Source organism: Orycteropus afer, unplaced genomic scaffold (genome assembly GCF_000298275.1).
Source record: "Orycteropus afer afer isolate SDZICR_OR568_19922 unplaced genomic scaffold, OryAfe1.0 scaffold00218, whole genome shotgun sequence".
Classification (NCBI taxonomy): domain Eukaryota; kingdom Metazoa; phylum Chordata; class Mammalia; order Tubulidentata; family Orycteropodidae; genus Orycteropus; species Orycteropus afer.
In genome coordinates, this window is record NW_006921805.1 from 2,762,769 (window position 1) to 2,776,003 (window position 13,235).

At 36.8% G+C, this 13,235-nt stretch overlaps 1 protein-coding gene across 1 annotated transcript in view; it reads left to right on the forward strand.

Annotated features, from left to right (window-relative positions):
* CNOT10 (CCR4-NOT transcription complex subunit 10) overlaps positions 1-13,235 on the forward strand; it is a 104,111-nt gene that overhangs the window by 48,123 nt on the left and 42,753 nt on the right. The window contains exons 9-13 of the mRNA XM_007948639.2: positions 2,349-2,498; positions 3,360-3,562; positions 7,743-7,864; positions 9,078-9,254; positions 10,222-10,302. Of these exons, the coding sequence (XP_007946830.1) occupies positions 2,349-2,498; positions 3,360-3,562; positions 7,743-7,864; positions 9,078-9,254; positions 10,222-10,302 (733 nt within the window). The remainder of the gene's footprint in view (positions 1-2,348; positions 2,499-3,359; positions 3,563-7,742; positions 7,865-9,077; positions 9,255-10,221; positions 10,303-13,235) is intronic.

The window sequence follows — 13,235 nt, forward strand, 5'->3', positions numbered from 1 at the left end:
AGCTCTGGTAGCATAGTGGCTAAAGCACTTGACTGCTAACCAGAAGGCTGGCGGTTCAAACCCACCAGCCACTCCTTGGAAGGAAGGTTGGGCAATCCTGCTTCCGTAGTGACACTGCCTCGGAAACCCAAGGAGGGGTCGCTATGAGTCGGGGCCGACTCGATGGCACATAACAACAACGACAGCAATACATTGAACCAAGTTAGAGACAGATGACAGACATGGGGGAAGGAGGAGGAGTATTTGTAAACAAATAGAAAAAAAAGTAAAGGGCTGGAAGAGGCATTTTACAGGATGAGAAATATACAACTGCCCAACAACAAATGGTCATCCACAGTGATATTCAAAGAAATATGAATTAAAAGAATAGTGGAAACTTAGGGCTTAAAAAAGCAGGATTTTATATACTCTATTTTGTTCTATATATTCTTGCTATTCTTCACTCAATGTATTTTAACTGTTTCCATATATAATTGCATCATTCTTTACAATTTCTACATAGTATTTCATTGTGTGAATGCCATGCATATTTATTACTGTTCTTGTTGTTGTTGTGCCGTCGAGTCGGACCCAACTCATAGCGACCTCTCTTTGGGTTTCCAAGGCAGTATCACTACAGAAGTAGAATTCCCCATCTTCCTTCTGTGGAGTGGCTGGTGGGTTTGAACCGCCAGCCTTCTGGTTAGCAGTCAAGTGCTTTAGGCACTATGCTACCGGAGCTCCCTTATTACTAATTAATAAATATTTTTCATATTTTGCATTTTTTTTATCACTTGCCTACAATTATTAAAAATTAAATCAGAAAAGGGTAAATTAAATTAGATAGGGTAATAAAACAGTATGTAAGCCTTTTTAAAATTTAATTTTATCCCTTTTAATAAACTGATTTTTTTTTGCTTGCTATTCTTTTTAAATAATATTTCACTGTGTTTTAGGTGAAAGTTTATACAGCAGATTGGGTTTTCATTTAATAATTTTTATACAGATTATTCTATGCCGTTGGTTAGAATTTTTACAATGAATCAGCATTCTAATTATTTCCATTCTGTTTGTTTTTTTTCCATAGATCTAGCTTCCCTGTTTCTCCTTACCTTCTCATCTTTGCTTTTGGGTAAATGTAGATTTGGTAAACTGTGTTTGGTCTTAAGGGAGTTCATTACTCGTTGATGATACTGTTTTTATTAATAACCCAATCTGTAACAGACATTCCACATTATGAGTGAATTTGTGTTGCTAATTCTGTCTTTAAATCAAATTTGTACAGAAATTGGAACAGCTCAGTTAGGTACAATTCATATCTAACATCAGTCAGTCAAATGTTTGTCTCAGTGTATAGCATATAGTGTACCTTTCTATACATAAAAAACGTTAACACTACCAGATAAAAAGACATTTTTAACATAATACAGTAATAATAATGTTTTGATGCACGTCACAAGGTAGCACTTGTTTGTTTCTATGAACCAGTGTATGTATCTTGAGTTTTCAGTATATAGGCTTTATGGGATTTGGTTCATAATGAGGAGTTGTGTGTAAGTTGGATGTTCATAACCTGGGGACTGCCTGTATTTGGCTGAAAGATGTCCTCCAGCAATAGCTTCAGTTCCAGCTTAAAAGGATATCTAGAGCAATAGTCTCAGGGGTTCATAGACGACCCCCTCTCTTTCAGTCTAGTAGGTCTAGCTTTCCCTTTTTAGGAAATTTAATTTTGTTCTACATTTTTCTCCCGTTCTACCTGGGACCTCCTATTGTGTCTCTAATCAGAATGGTCAGTAATGGTAACCGGATACTATCTAGTTCTTCTGGTCTCAGGTTAGAAGAGGCCATGGTTCATGTCGACATTTAGCCCTGTGGACTAGTTTCTTCTTTGAGCCTTTGTTTTCCTTCATTCTCTTTTGCTCCATACAAGTAAAGACCAATAGTTTTATCTTGGATGGCTGCTCATAAGCTTTTAAGACCCCAGGCAATACTCACCAAACTAGGACGTAGAGTGTTATCTTTATGAACTATTATACCAATTGACTAAATTGTCCCTCAGGACTATGGTCCTAGGTGTTTTAACCCAGTAAACCAAACCTGTAAGTTTTTGGATATGTCTAGAAAGCCTCCATAACCGTGCCCCTATGTGCTTTGTTACATGTTTGGATATATGATAAAACTTATTTTAAAAGGAAACGACTTTACAAAATTTTCAGTTGTTTCCAAAATTTCAAATGTCTTGTGAACTGTTATATAGTGACTAACTGGAACTGTAAATAAACCTAACTCATGCAAGTTAAGCCTGATTCTTGTATGAGATATGTTAATGGTAAAATTTTTCTGTGGACAAATGTGTTTGTTTTTCTCAGGTGAATGTTTGAGGTGCATGTTCTGGAATAATCTTGGTTGCATCCATTTTGCCATGAGCAAGCACAATTTGGGGATTTTCTACTTTAAAAAAGCTCTGCAGGAAAATGACAATGTCTGTGCACAGCTCAGTGCAGGCAGCACAGATCCAAGTAAGTGCAGTGCTGGGGGACAGTTTGTATTTTTCTACCTGAGGAAAGTATGATTTTAAAGAGCAGGCATCTGGCCAGGATGCAAGCTATGTGTACCTACATACAGTTCACACTGATCTCAGGCAACAAGTAGAGCTGTAGAGAGTTTTAGTATATGTTGCTACTTTGAGTAACAAGGTGTTAGGCAAAACTAAAATTTCTTGACTGTGCCAAACTAGGTTTTATTATAACTCCTTTTCAGGGTTTCACATATAATACTCTTGGTAGCATCTGGCAATCTTTAAGCAAATTCATAAAGTTTACTCCTTTAATACTTATTTTATGTGGATTCTTGATATGAGGTACTTAAAATCAAACAATTATTTAGCTATTTAAGGTACTAAACTGTTAGAAAATATATCCAAAATCACAAACATCTTCTTTTACTAAGGACTGTGAAACTTTTGAATAAGTGAGTGAGCCATAATAGATATGGTACATTAATTTTTATTTCTATAGTAAAGTCCCATTTATCAAGCTGAAATTAAAAAAAAAAAAAGTGGAACCTTCCTAGGGCCTCTAAAAATGAGGAAAAAGTGGGGTTAGGAATAATAGTGGGTCCCAGCTCTGATCTTTGCCTTTCCGGAGAATTCTTGCCTGAGGAGCTGGCAAATTAGAAGAAACGCTGGCTCTGCCAGCATAGACAGCTCTACTCAGGAGATAGTTTGTGAAGTTAGGGATAGAGACCATGGGTGAGAACTGTTACAGTTTTAAATCAGAGTTACTGGTAGTAGACAAGGTAGCCTCTAAGTACTTAGTGGAATAAATGTTTTCATTGTAACGTACTTTAAATCTTAGGTCTCATATAATTTTTATCACTAGGCAAAAAATTTTCAGGAAGACCTATGTGTACATTACTAACCAACAAGAGGTATGAGTTACTATACAACTGTGGAATTCAACTTCTTCACATTGGAAGGCCTCTCGCTGCCTTCGAGTGTCTAATTGAAGCCGTTCAGGTTTATCACGCAAATCCTCGCCTCTGGCTACGACTAGCTGAATGCTGTATTGCTGCCAATAAGGGGGTAAGTGCCACTTGAATGTCTTTTTGAACCCCCACCACTCCCCACTTGTTACATGGAAAGTAAAAAATACCCAAAAGTCATTCCCTTTTTAATCCTTTGTGGATTTCTGAAGATAGTCTTCTGCTCTTTAACATTTGGACAAAAAAAATTAGCTTCATAAAGTTATTTGTTAACATTCAGGTTCTTGGTAAGCACAGCAGCTGTGTAGCAGCAGTTACATTAAAGAATTGAGCCAATGAGAGGGTCTGATCTTTGAGAGCAATGGTACTGGGGCCAGGGCCATGCCTTCTGCTCGTGTGAGAATGGTGTATGCACCCAGCCATTAGAGAAGGACTGGCGGTAGCATGGTGAGTGTGCAAAGAACAGCATAAACTGCATTTTCTCCTAGCCTAGGGCTTTTACTTTTGCTTCAGTAACTGATTGAGAATTTATAGGTTGCTAGGCTGTTTCTCAAGGGGAGCTCTGGTAGCATAGTGGCTAAGACACTTGCCTGCTAACCAGATGGCTGGCGGTTCAAATCCACCAGCCACTCCTCGGAAGGAAGGTTGGGCAATCCTACTTCCGTAATGATACTGCCTCGGAAACCCAAGGAGGGGTCACTATGAGTCAGGTTTGACTCGACGGCACATAACAACAACAACAGCAGGCTGTTTCTCAGCACATGTCTATTTACAGTGGCTGTGAGAAACAGGCCTGCTTACGTGGGTATCCATGCCTAGATTATCTCCAAATGGCAGTTGGTGGATGCCTTTTGATTCTCAAGTGGAGAGGTCAGTGGAAGGGATAGAAAAGACAGGTTGTATCAGAATTACCAGATGTCCCTATCACCCCATTTCCTACCAACCACCCTTTGTTGTACTCTTTGGTGTGTGAGGATTGGAGAGTCATATTATCCTGAGGTTTTGCCTGGCATGCCTGCTGCAGGTGATATGAAGTGCTGAGATGCTCTTCCTGCTGCTAAACAGCACTTCCAGAGAAGCAGGCACAGTACAACCTGCAAAAACCAGATCCTGTGAGAGACAGAAACCCATCAGAGAAGGAAAACACAAACACAGTGAAACCTCTGAGACCTGGAACTCGCCAAAGCTGCCTTGTTTTTCTGAGTCTTACAAGTTGTTTACCTTTGACAGAGTACAGTCTTACCAATTTTCTGTCTCCCTCTATTAGTGGGAAATGTTTTGAGTTTTCCTTCTCTGACAGGTTTCCACCTTACACAGATTCAGACTTTCACAGGCTTTACAGTATTTTCCATTAATAGTGATAGAAAAGTGGTAAGACTTACCCTGTCAAAGGTGGGAAGCTTTCGAGATCCAGTAGAACAAGGCAGTCCCGTTGAGTTCCAGTTCTCACTGCTTTCACTGTACAAACACTAAGGGGATTAAAGAAGTGCAGCTGCCTAGCAGTTTTCAGTGAGTACACCACTGGGGGAAGGAGATGAATGACGTCTTTGAAAGTCTTTAATGATTTACCTAATTGTAGTTTGCTTTTCTTAAAGACAAATTTGTTATTGATTAATTTTTAAATTAACTGCTAATCAGCAATTCTAGGCAGAATTGTACTTACCAAAAGTAACGCTAGAAATTACTTAATCTCTTTAAATCCATCCATGAATTTAAGTATTGACAGCCTTTATTTTATGTAGTTATTAGAAACCAGAGAGTTTTTCTTAGGATAGAGAAATGTGGGGGAGGGAGACCCTAACCCACTGCCATCGAGTTAATTCCAAATCATAGTGACCCTATAGGACAGAGTAGAGCCACCCCAGTAGGATTTCTAGGGTTGTAAATCTTTATGGAAGCAGACTGGCTTATCTTTTTCCTGCAGAGCAGCTGGTGGGTGTGAACCACCAACCTTTCAGTTAGCTGCCAAGTGTTTTAAGTAATGTGAGGAATATATAGTGAGGCTTAATACATTCTTTTAAAATTATTTATTTTTACAAATGTTACTTTTAGGATTGTATTCTGGGTTTTATTGGATTTACAAAGCTTTCTCCCCAGTTTTTCTCTACTCTCTCAAATAAAAATAAAGAGCAAAATCCCAGTAAGAGAAATTGTAAACTTCAAATAATATTTTTCTTTTTTTTCTAATGTAGTCCGGACCAGAGGCATACTGGACAAAGCTGTTTGTAACCATCAGAAATAAATCCCTCTTGAATAAAAATAACCAACTGAATTGTTACTCTGGTGATACTAAGGAGGTATCTTAGGTGGCTACTGCTGCTGAACCAGAAATACCATAAGTAGGTGTCTTCAACACACAGAAATTTATCTTACAGTTGAGGAGGAAAGAAGTATGAATTCAGGGCACAGATTCTAGGGGAAGGCTATCTCTCTGTGTCAGCTTTGGGAGAATGTTCTTTTCTCTTTTCACCTTCTGTTCCTTGGTTCCTTGGTGATCTTCATATAGTGTGGCATCCGTCTTTCCCCATCTCTATTTGCTTGTCTGTGCCTAATCTGCTCACTTTATATCTTCTCTTAGGTGATTGGTTTAAAACGCACCCTTCACTAGTATGGCCTCATCCACACAACAAAGAAACTCCTCTTCCCAAATGGGATCACATCCCAATAAGTATAGGGGTTAGGGTTTATTATACAAATTTTGGGGGGTGAAGGGCCACAATTCAATGGATACCTGGTAGTCATTTTGTCCTGTTGCCCTGTGTACGTGATACGTGTTGTTTCAGACTTCTTTTGGCAAAGGCAAAACTTATGCTTACCTGGGTGGTATATAACCTGTGAGGAAAGGTCCACTGGACAAAAAAAAACATGGGCCCAAATTTAGGGATGGTATTTAACCAATTTAAGAAAAAGTACATAAAATGTGCCATTTACTTTTATGAAAAGCTTCAGATTTGTTGAGTGCTGCTACCACCAAGTGGCTGTAAAATAATGAATCCTATGATCCTTTTACACTAAACCGATCTGGCACACTTTCTGGCTGTAAGTGTGTTATTGAAGGAATGTTTATTGTGGGTTTTTTTTTAGTTCTGTCCCGTAGGAGTCGGTTTGTTTTCCTCTGTTGTATCTGTAGAAACAGCCATCTGGATCAGTTTGCATGAGCTTAGGGATCAGGAAAGAAAGCCTGGGTTGAACCATTAGAAATTCAGCACCACTACTAGGAAAAGAACTCAGGATGGAACTTCTTTCAATAATGAATCAGAGTGTCCACTTCCTACTTTTCATTAATACTGTTTGGCTGCCTCCTCAACCCCAAGTTAGTTCTCATCAGAGCAGTTTTATTGTATTTTCAACCATTATGTATTATAGGTTTTTTTTAAAGAAATACACTAGTGAGTCCTTATTTTATTAAAATTCATATATAGAAGTGCAACAATAATAAGGTTACATTATTGGGCAATCAGTAACAGTACAGAGACATTTGTATCTAGGGAAAGACTGGCTTCTTTAGGGTAGAGTTCAGTTCTGCAGGTCTAGACTGTCTCTGGCTTGTTCCTGTATACGAGAGTCTGAATGTCTTTATAAGATGCCTAGTTGGGATTCTTTCCACCAGTAGATGAATCAGAGACTTAGAGTAAAAGCAGAAAACAAATGAATTTGGCATCATCAAGGTCCTGTAATGAGATATCTTAGTGAAATACTGCATGTACGTAAGAGTGTGTGTGTGTGTGTGTGTGTGTGTGTGAAGCTTCTGCTATTTTCAGTTTAATAATTATAGGGTTTTAATTTCCTAGATGGTAAGTTGTATCCATGTAGTTCTTAACATACATAGTTTGTCAGAGTTTATATATTGTTAACAATTTAATTAATACTTTCAATTAAGAAGGAAACAGTTTATGTTTTAGAGAGTGGAGCTACTTCCCATTTCCTTTGCACTGTGTGTTTACGGCTCTCTTGTTTTCCTTACCCTGATGTCAAAGTACCTGTAAGGGACAGATGGGGCCTGGGATGTAGAATGTTCTAAATGAATGTTTGAGTCATTTTTTAATTGCTTTTTTCCTTAGAATGACCTCAAATCTCATTATAATAAAATATAACATACTTTCAACCTCATGTACTCTTTCCTCTGATACCAAACATATTTATTTACTTGTCACCAAAAACTCCATGTTGATGGATCTTAAAAACTTTCTTACGTTTAGAACAATTGTGAAAAGTCTTCATTTTTCAGACTCCATCTTGCAGTTCCCTTAAGTTTATTGGAAATTATTTGTAATTTATAGACTTCTGAACAAGAAACTAAAGGTCTTCCAAGCAAAAAAGGAATTGTACAGTCTATTGTTGGTCAAGGCTATCATCGTAAAATAGTTCTGGCATCACAGTCCATACAGAATACTGTATATAAGTAAGTATTGTGCAAAGAGAAATTGTGTATGTGTTTAATACTGTTTCATACAATGTTTCTTAAAGTATGCTTGGGATATGTCATTTCATAGGAGGAACTACTGTGTAACTAGGTTTTGTTGCTACTTCAACTACTACACCCCCACACATAGGTCCATAGTAAATGTCATCTGGCATGTAGTTTTGGTTTGTTACATGCAGGGGCACTGAAATTGTTGGTGGCTTAAGTAACCTGATTTAAACTATTTGGTGATTTATTCAAAATGTCCAGAAGAGGGCATCTTGGTGTTTCTTTTTTTATGTATTTTAGTTATCATTAGTGCTTTTCATTTAGATGCTGTTTCATAGTCCCTAGAAATGAAAATATGTTAAAAGCTGATTTCTAGTATTGGGGGGGTGTACTAATATATACAGCAACCAAAATAATATAGACGTTGCCACATGTAGAATCTTCAGCTGAACAACTTAAACATGAACATAATTATAAAGATTACAATCTGAGTTGCTATTTTTCTCAAGTAAGAGACTGCAAAGAATTTGTTGCCTTTTTTTTTTCTTTCTCAGGAAAGAAAATTCCTCATTGCCATTTAAATTTTTTCCAAAGTTTAGATAGTATCTGACACACACATCTTAATTTAGCTTAACTATTATATAGGTATTTTTAAAAAGACTATTATAATAAGACATCATTGTCCTACAGTTTCAAAGTTATTATTACTTATCCAAAAACATTTTTTTCCTAATAAAGCTGGTTTAGTTTGGTATATTGAACCAGTAGAAAATAATATAAAATGTCAATGTCATAATAATATAAAAGATAATTCTGCTGTCTCAAAACTTAGAAAGGTACTTCTTGAAAGCAAGAATTGACCAAAATAAGACTGAAACGTGAAAATCTATTTTCTCCCCCTCCTTCCCATTCTCACCGTACCTGTCCTGGCCCACATTACAGTTTTCCCTGTCTACAGTTACTTTTAACATTAACAATGACATTGTAGATATACTTCAAGATGTCTCCCATCCTTCATTCCATTGCTAGAGACACAATATATATAATGTATGTATTTGCAAACCATTATTGATACCTTTCATATCCTGTATGTTGTATTCAAGATTTGAGTTCTTTAGCATTCTCTTGTAACTACTTGTATTAAAATTTTTACTCATCAGAGAGAAGTTTTCACTTACAATTATATTGGTTTTATTCTTTTAAGTGATGGCCAGTCGTCAGCCATTCCTGTAGCCAGTATGGAGTTTGCAGCCATTTGTCTCAGAAATGCCTTGTTGCTATTACCCGAAGAACAACAAGATCCGAAGCAGGAAAATGGGTCTAAAAATAGTAATCAATTAGGTGGGAACACGGAAAGCAGTGAAAGCAGTGAAACTTGCAGGTATTCTAATCCCTTTACCTCCCTTGGCAGAATCCTCTCAGGAACTGACTAGCAAACCTAAGTGAGGAGAAAACCTTGAAAGAGAAATGTCAAAAGTAACAGCTTTTCATTGTCAGGAGTAGTGTTTGTAAGGATTCTTGTTGTTATTGAAGTCCCTGGCAGGTTTGGTTGGAAGTTCAAGTCCATTCGAAGGTACCTTGGAAGAAAGGCCTGGTAATCTGTCTCTGAAAATCAGTCATTGAAAACCCTATGGGGCACAGTTCTACTCTGACACCCATGGTGTCAGCATGAGCTGGAATTTATTCACTCGCAGCTGATTTTTCCTATTGCTATCAGAGAAGGCAATTTTTTAATTAAAATAAATACTTAAGTCCTGGAACTTCTCATTTCTTATTATTCTTTACCTCTCTTAAAATACTGTATACCACTAACCTTCAGAGGACATCTGTATGTTTCCCATACTGAGATTTGGAGAGTTTGTCTAGGAGTATCAACAAATACTATTATATGTAAGAAGTTTTGCTTTTTACACATGGCACCTTTAAAAATGTGTCTTTAATACCAGTATTTTTTTCTTTATTACAACAGAAATAATATGTTTATTATAGAAAATTTGCAACAAAATTATGATCTTTTTCCCCCACCAGGAAGTTAATGATTTACTGTAAATAATAAAATAAGAAAGAGAAATGTGTGGAAATATGGGGTCGTTTCCTTCAGGTAATAGAGAAATTGTTTTTAGTTAGAAATTTTTAAAAGCAGTTTTGCACACTGGGTAAAAGAAGCAAACATACAGGATGACTTTAACATGTTAGTGATACTGAGTCACTGGGCACTTTTCATTATTTTGATTCTTACACACTTTTGTCAGAAAAAAATTGTACTTGAGTGGGGATAGGGAAATAAAAATTTACATTTAATTGCTTATTTGTTTCTCTTCTTGATTAAGAGTCTATATTTATTTCAGCAGTAAAAGCCATGATGGAGATAAGTTTATTCCAGCTCCACCTTCTTCTCCATTGAGAAAACAGGAATTAGAAAACTTAAAGTGAGTATCATCTATGCAAAATTAGCATTGCATCTACTAAAATGAGCATATTGATTTTTCCTCCGTCATTCCATTAATATGAATCACATTGGTTGAATGTCACATGTTAAACCAGTTTTGTAATCTGTGATAAACCCTACTTGGTCAGATTATCTTTTTTATAAATTTCTAGATTCAACTTGTTAATGTTTATTAGGAATATTTGCTTATGTGTTCACAAGGAAAGTTGATCCATACTTTTCTTGTAAGTTTTTGTCAGGTTTTGGTTTCATAATTATGGAGACCATATCAATGATTTGGGAAATGTTTCCTCCTCTGCTGTTTCCTGAAAGAGCTTGTGTAATATTGGTATCATTACTTCCTCAAATGTTTGATGGAATTCATCAGTGAAACCATTCTGGCTTAGCGTTTTCTGATAGTGAATTCAAAATCTTCAATAGTTACAGCATTCTGCAGACTTTCTATTTCATATGTGTCAGTTTGGGTAAGTTATACAGGAATTTTCCTTTTCACATAAATTGTCAAATTTATTAGTATAATGTTCATAATACTCCTGGCCCTGCCACTCCTTGGGGTTGGGAGCTGGGGCCAAACACGAGGGTCCTGATTCTTCCCTGGCCCTGAGGACAGCCTCCCTTCAGGACACAGCTGCTAACGCCCCGTGTCAGCCCTTTGTGGGCACCCAGAACCCACCAGGAAGTGTCTTGTCCCCAGTGACCCTACTCTAGCCTGCACTTCACTTGGCACCTGAAGGCTCAGGAGGACTGCTTTCAATTTCTCTTCCTGGATGGTAAAGTACTATGCAAAACTTAACTTCCTTTCAGTGTGCACACAGGGTCCTCCAGTCAAGGACCCCATCAGGGACCTCAGCATTCATTACTGCCAGACATATATAGTTAATGTGCAGAATAGTCAGATGATAGATTTTTAACTATTGTAAATGTGAAATGTCAGATAATGAGATAATAGATAAATGAGAAGGAGGTGTATTATTCTACAGTTATTGAGTGTAATGGTATATAAATATTAGCTCAGTGTAGCTCATAGTGTTATTCAGATCGTCAATGTTTTTACTGACTTTTTTTTAATCGATCTTTACTTTTTCTTCATTTCATGTAATGCTTAGAAAGGCCTTCCTATCTCCAAAACAAAAAGTACCATATTTTCATTTAACATTTTCACTGTTAAACTATCACAGTGACCAACTTAAATTTTTGTTTCATCTAGACTTTATATAAACAGTAGGTACAGCTCTATCCTTACTTTGTAAAATTTTTCATACAAAAACCAAACTCACTGCCATCAAGTTGATTCCAACACATAGCAAACCCCTTTAGGTTTCCGAAGCAGTAGATCTTTACAGAAATAGGTTGCCCAATCTTCCTTCCACGGAGTGGCTAGTGAGTTTGAACCACCAACCTCCTGGTCAGCAGTCAAATGCCTTAGGCACTACACCACCAGAGCTCCTTAAATTTTTCAGAGTATAGTTAATATAGTTGAGTTTAGTCAACACCTTTGAAATAAAACATGGAGCAGGACTAGAAAATGGTAATATTTTATATCTAAATGGTTAAATATTCCATTTTTATTTAAAAAAAAAAAAAAAAGTGTGTTTTTATAAGTAAGCATAAAGAAAAGTCTGAAAGAGCCTATATCAAAAACTTCATCGTACTTACCACACAGTGGTGAGGTAACTATGGGTTTATATTTTCTTCTTGCATATCTGCTTTTCTGGCATTTAAAAAATGACAACAATTCATTACCATCAGTGATGCTCCTCCTTGCATACCTTTGGGTCAAAGACTGGCCAGCTGATGCACCTTTCCTGATAATATGTTGTCAGATCATTGCCTTCATAGCAGGGCATCACCACAAGCTAGGTCAGGGCTCCAGGTACTCTGTTCAACAAAACAACAAAAAAAGTACTGGTCCCAGCTTTTTTATCTCTTTGTTTTATTTCTGTCAAAGTATACTATAAAATTCCTGTTTGTGAAGTACATACCTTCTGTATCCTGTTGTCAGGAGGGAAGAATTAAGCATCTGGTTATATGCAGGAACATCTCGATCTTAAAAAGGATTCATCTAAAATGAGATGGTCTTTTAGAATATTAAAATTATTTTTTTGTTTTTTAATTATTAAAACTTGCCAAAAGTAATTTTAAAAATTTTAATTATATTTTAGTAATGTTAAAAAAAATCCTTTCATTCTTATTTCTTGTACTATAAAATAGCAATAAATTAAAAATACTATGACAAATTACTAGTGGGGCTATAGCCAAAAAATAAATAATCACAAGGATAGGTAAATATACAAAGACCAATGATTGGCTAATAGTGGCTACCAGTGGCAAAAGCAGGCGAGGAAAGACAGAAGCATTCTCTGGGAAGTGGAGAATTTTTGTTTATAGTGATAGGAAAATTGATGTTGAATAAGGGCAATGGTCACACAATTTGACTACTATAACTAATATCACGTAACTGATACACCATGAAAAGGGCAAAATGGCAAAGGTGGTTTTGTGTTAGCTAAGGTTATGTGTCATCTTGGCTGGGCCTGTTTGTTTTGTTTTTGCTTTATTTATTTATTTATTTATTTATTTATTTATATTGTGATTTGGGTGAAGATTTACAGAGCGAATTCACTTTCATACAGCAGCTCACATACACTTTGTCTCATGTCATTGACCACCATTTACAATGCAACAACAGCTCCCCTCCCACTTCCTCCCCATAGTTACCTCTTCCCAGTGGCCATCCCTCCATACTCTGCTGTACCCTGAGCTGTTTCCCTGTGCATAAGCAGCCCTTCCTTCTCCCATAATTGTTCTCTCCAGGGCATGTGTCTACTTGAGGTAAATGTTTAACTCACATGCCTGTACATTGTTTGACTGGAAACCACAGATGTGGGTTCAGTTCCAGACCTGAAGGGCAGC